Raw genomic sequence first — 5,653 nt, 5'->3', positions numbered from 1 at the left:
CCGGCTCTAGAACAGCCGCAGGAAAGGCCAGGGGGCTCTGCCTGGGGGCTCCTGTGCCTCCGCTCGCCGTGTCCCTCCCTCGCGCCAGCCTGGCATTTCGCGGGCGGGTCTCTGTATGTGTGGGTTCCCTTGTGGACAGTAAAAACCAGGAACTACACAGAAAGGCACTTCAGGGCCATAAACTGGGAGGGAACGCACTGGTCCTGGTGGCCCTCCCTCAGGGGGAGCGACCAGCAGATGGGGTCAGGCAGGCGCCCAGGGCTCGGCCTCCAGCCCCGGGATGTGCGGGGGAGGGAGGGACGGAGAACGATGCACCTCGTGGGTGCAGCCTCTGTAGGCCACTTCCACACCCATAACGGCCCCCGGAGGGAGTCCCCCCTAAAAATTTACTGCTCGTCTTGGGAGGGAAACGGATGCCTTTGTCAAGAAGCTCCCAGGAGACGGGAGGCGGTCATGGACTCCAGGCTTCTCTGCTGGTAACATGGCCCCGCCCGCCGACGGCAGGGTAGGTGGTCGCTGGCTTTCAAGGCTGCCACCCGGGCTGTGGGACGGCACACTCATGCCAGCCTGGGCACAGGCCACCCAGAAAGGTGCTGAAAGGCAGGAAAGCGTGGGGTGGCTGGTGGGCGGAGCGCCTGTTTGCTGACATGCCAGCCCTCAGAGTGCTCACCCGCAATGCCAGGCACCCGGAGTCCTGGTGGCTGAGACGCGGGAGTAATCCACAAACTGGAACCGCAGTCACTGCGGCTGTCACTGCCTCCCCTTCTAGGGAGCTCTCCCCGCACATCACCCCGTCTCCTACACCGTCATTAATCTCATGGCTTCAAGGGCGAGGACACGAGTCTTTCTGAAAATCAACACAACATGTCTTAATACCTGACGTTTCTGTATCCGGTCTCTTTCTCCCAAGGCTAGTTAGCAGCTGGGCCAGTGCAGAGCGAATTCCACTTCCTTTTGCTGCATACATTGTATACGGAAACTATACATATACATGACATCCACTCACACATCAGATGTACACACACGAGATGTACACACACATCACATGTACACACGTCACACGTACACATCCCATGTACACACATCCGTAATTTGCTTCAATGTATGAGGACCTATATACACTAGCGCGCGCGTGCACACACACACACACACACACACACACACACACACACACTATACATGTACTTTGTCATCCTGAAAAGTTGAAAAGCAGTTGGGTTAAAAGAGTTTTGCATTCTATCATTTTCAAGCTTAGACAAAGTGATGGCAACAATGCTAAGAAATTTCATTTTTAAAATTAGGTCTTTAACGTCTTCTAAAGCTCCTGAGTCTAACGTGCGCCGACATCATGACTCTCGATGTGCAGACACAGCTGACCCAGCAGCTGCAGAGTGGGGCTGGGAGGGCTACAGAGCTCCGTCCCCTCTGGCCACACACACAGGGACAGGGAGGGAACAGTCCTTATCTCGCTCCTCAGGGCGGACTCAGTAAGATGACACCCTTTATCTATCCGAGCTGGCAGACCATTCCTCGGAGCACAGGCGTGACCCAAACTCCCGCAAGCATGCCTTCCCGAGCTCCAAACTTCCCAGGAGAAGGCTTTCTAAATATGACTTTTGCAGGGTGTTAGAGGAACCAAGATGACTTCTCCGGATGACTTATATAGCCGTAACTTCACCCTCAAAAATCCCACTATTCCCATGGTGAAGAGCGAGGTGAGCGTGGGCGGGAGGGGGATGACAAACTGCTATGTGAAGTTCTCTTAAGTTGGGCATCAAACCATGGACGTTTGTGAAGTGGGGAGGCCAGACGCACCAGGAAAGAGCTCACCACAAAAGCCAGTCGTCATCAGGGCGACAGGCGCTGCTCTGGGCTTTGGTGCGGCCCCGTGAGAGGGTTTGTGGGGCTGCCCAGGAAGAGTGCCTGACATGCTCATGCCGGTCTAGTCTATTCACTCACATGGAGAAGCCCAGGCCTCAGCAAGGTTTACAAATGGTCAGAGCCCAGCGTTGGTCAGGGTCCCACCCTGGGATCTGCCCAGCGGCCCACGGGGAGCCGGGGGCGACCAGGAAGCATCCAGATGTGTGTGTGTGTGTGTGTGTGTGTGTGCGCGCGCGCGCGCGCCCGCGCGCACACGCATATAGCTCCGGGAGTGGGGACAGTGCATGGTGAGCCAGCCAAGGGAGCCAGGAGGTACAGCTCCAAGGAGCATCCTAAGACCTAAGGCCACCAGAGTCACAGTTTACAATTTGCACCAACGACCGCCCTTGAACTCCAGGAGGAGCTCCCGCCTGCCCACCTGTACCCTCAGGCAGGTGCAAGGAGGGAGGGACGGGTGCCCCCACCTGTACCCTCAGGCAGGTGCATGGAGGAGGGATGGACGCCCCCACCTGTATCCTCAGGCAGGCGCAGCGATAGGCAGGCACCAGGAGGAGGACCCCTGGCCCGGGACTGTCTAGTGAAAGGATTCTCTGGGGTTTTACTAGGAGAGAAAGGCATGATAAGCAGTTTTGTGATCAAATTTTATTCATTCAACTTAAACAGGGCTTCTGTCCTCATGACCTTACAGTTTAGACCAAGGAGTGGAACTGTGGCTCCGTCACTAGTCATTACAGAAAACAAAGAAGAAAGGAAAATGAACTTCAAGTGCCCGAGTTATGCGCACACCGGCTTTCACAGCACAGCTTAGCTCTGTGGGGCAGCCTAGTGCCCATGGGTGTGGGAGGGATGCTAGGCTGTGGCACAGACACACATGGAACTTAATCCGCCATAAAAAGGAACGGAACCTTACCCTTCGCAACAGTGTCGGGGGACCTAGAGGGTGTTGTGCTGAGCGAGATTAAGTCAGACAGACACATACCAGATGGTTTCACTCAGATGTGGAATCTAAAGAATAAAATAAACAAACAGAACAGAAACAGACTCAGAGACACAGGGCAGACTGATGGCTGGGGCAGCGCCGAGTGGGGAAGGTGAGGCAGTGAGCAGCACAGATCGGGGTTTCGGACGTCGAGGGGATGTCAGCACAGCACAGGGACGTTAGGCACGGTGCCAGGTGGGCACCAGGCCTGCTATAGGGGGTCATTTTGTGAACTACATACCATCTAACCACCTGGTCAATGAATCCTGAACACAGGCCTCTGGCCCATCAGAAACATGGCTTTCTATATGAGGACCCAGGGCCCGACGGTCAGCCAGCTCCTGATCAAAGGTTGCAGTGTGGGGAGCAGGCGCCCATGCCTGACCGCATGGCCTGCCACCCGCTGTCCTGCGTGGACAGTTCCCTATGTCACTCGGCTGCCGGGCCAGCCTCCCACACCCACACCCACACCCACGGGAGGGAGACGAGTGCGCACCCTCATGGCGACTCAGGCAGGGGAGGCGAGCAGCAGACAGAGCGCTGGGGTGGGGCTGGCCGTGCACCCCGGCTGAAAAACCTGAGCAACCTAATGTGTGATGAACTCAGTAAGGGGGAGGGCTCAGAATGGGGGGGTCCTGACAGTCTGGGCAAGTCCGAAGGCAGCCTCCCCTGCTCCGTCCGCGTCATCTACACTGCATTCTGGGAAACAGATCTAGAACGAGGCGCACACAACGCTTCTCAGGACCAACTTTCCATTCCCTGCAGCACAGGGACCCAGCGCCAGGGCGTGGCAGGGCAACCCTGGGGTCCCTCCCGGACACCCCGCCACTGTGCCCCCCAGTGCGGCCCTGCTCCCTCCGCCTGCCGCGGGGCGGACACCCAGGTGGCCTCCTCTGCACACACGATGCCTCCTATTTGACTGCTGGTGGCCGAGGTTCCGCCGGACTAATGCCCCTCCTCCCTGCCTGTGCCCGCAGCTGGAGGGCTACATCCAGGACAGCATGCGCAGGGGCGTGGCCGCGCTGCAGCAGAGCGCCGCGCACAACCACACGGCCGCCATGATGGAGATGGGCTCCAGCCTCCTCAACCAGACCGCGGCGCAGACGCGCAAGCTGACGGACGTGGAGGCCCAGGTGAGTGTGCGGGCAGGCAGCCCACCAGGCGAGTGGAGGCCGGGGAGCAGGACGGGAGGACGCCGGAAGGGCAGGACTCGCGCTAGACAGGAGTGACATCAGGACACGCAGCCTCACGGTCAGGGCTGAGGGTGAAGGACGGCTGTTCCCCAAGGCCCTGCGTCCTGTGCCCGCCCCTCACACGTGCGTCTGCCTCACATGCCTCTGGACTCTCGAGGTCTCTTCCTCCGAGTCCTGAGCTGCTTGTGCAGAGAACGAGGCCCCAGGCAGATGCCAGGAGCTGCTCTTCTAGCTGATCTCAGGGGCTGTCCCGACAGTCTGTGGTAGAAGTCAGTGCCATTCCTGGTGCGAGTCTACACCACCTGTCCTACAGGTTCATATAGTTGCCGTCTGACTCGACAGAGAGGCACACGGGGGAGCAGGGAGCACAGAGAGGCAGACAGACAGAGGGAGCACAGAGAGGCAGACAGAGGGAGCAGGCACAGGGGGCTCACTCCGGCCGGGAGCCAGGCTCTGATGGTCCCGGCTCCGCGTTGCTGGGTGAACAGCTGAGTGAGGCCCTGGGCCCCGGGACCGCAGCTGTGTGGCTACGGATGAGGCAGGGCCACAGGAGTGACTACGTCCCTTCCAGTTTTAAGAGTCTATGAGCTAATGGTTAATAGTAGAAAAGACCATGAAACACGAAAATATTAAGAGAGTAACTGCAAAACAGCAAACCAAAATTCATGGAGCTGCTAGCGGCACACACAGGACAGCAGGTGAGTGCGGGGAAGTGCTGCTGAAGAATGCCCCCCCCCCCCCGGCACCAGCCTCTCCCGCGTGCTCCCAGCTCCCAGGCCGCTCCACTGGGGCTGTTGGGCGAGCACCTTCCTGCCCTGAGGATGGTGATGCTCAAGAGAGCAGCAGTCGTAATGCAGGAAAGTCCTGTGCAGTTCCCAGGGGGAGTGGCCGCCTCAGCTCAAGGGCCAGCCCGGAGGTAGGAGCCTCCCTTCCCTCTGAGCTGGGCCGCTCTGAGGCAGGCGTCTTGCTGCCTCCCTGGCAACTGTGAGAGAGGGGAAAGGAACACAGCAGGCGGTGGGAGAAGCCCACGTCAGCTCATGTGAGGACAGCAAGAAGGGACCCGCTCACCTAACCTTTCCACCTTATTGAACAGTTTAGGAAAAATAGGAGGGTTTACACGATGGATCACAAGGGACCAAAAATTGTAATCCAAAGAGGTGATAAAAGGTAAGAATGAAAATGTGTAAAACTTTTAAAGGGAAAGTGTCAGGATCCCCAGCCCGTTATTACAGTAAGTGGTTGTGATGAAGCCACGCTGCCCGGTCTGAGGGCAGGCTGGCGGGTGTGGGCTCACCCCTGTGTCCCCGGAAGCCTCTTCCTGTGCTCCCGGGCGACAGCAATAGAAGTGGCAGAGGCAGCCAGGGCGCACACCTTCCTACGTCCTGTGCAGGACCTGCCGGCTCTTCACAAGCCTTTTGTGGTCGGGCCCAGGGTTTCTAAACATCTGCTGTGAAGCCACAGGTCACAGAGCCCCGCTGGAACACGGGGACGGCGAGAGCGAACGGCCGATGTCCGGGTGGACACGTGAGAACGCGGCCCGAGCCGGGGCCACACGGCTGCGCTGTGTCGCCAGCAGGGACCGTGCGAGGCAGGGCACACC

General features: G+C 58.7%; 2 protein-coding genes across 3 annotated transcripts in view; one reads left to right on the top strand and one right to left on the bottom strand.

Moving 5' to 3' along the window:
* The window catches only part of MCPH1 (microcephalin 1), a 114,355-nt gene that overhangs the window by 59,303 nt on the left and 49,399 nt on the right, over positions 1 to 5,653 (bottom strand). The gene's annotated exons all lie outside the window — the stretch shown is intronic.
* The window catches only part of ANGPT2 (angiopoietin 2), a 60,208-nt gene that overhangs the window by 36,945 nt on the left and 17,610 nt on the right, over positions 1 to 5,653 (top strand). For both annotated transcript variants that reach the window (XM_006773924.2, XM_006773925.2), the window contains exon 2: positions 3,838 to 3,993. In XM_006773924.2, coding sequence (XP_006773987.1) covers positions 3,838 to 3,993 — 156 coding nt within the window. The remainder of the gene's footprint in view (positions 1 to 3,837; positions 3,994 to 5,653) is intronic.

This window comes from Myotis davidii, unplaced genomic scaffold (assembly GCF_000327345.1).
Source record: "Myotis davidii unplaced genomic scaffold, ASM32734v1 scaffold807, whole genome shotgun sequence".
In the NCBI taxonomy this organism is placed as follows: domain Eukaryota; kingdom Metazoa; phylum Chordata; class Mammalia; order Chiroptera; family Vespertilionidae; genus Myotis; species Myotis davidii.
Note: the sequence above shows the minus strand (reverse complement) of the source record. Positions and strands in the feature narration are given on the sequence as shown.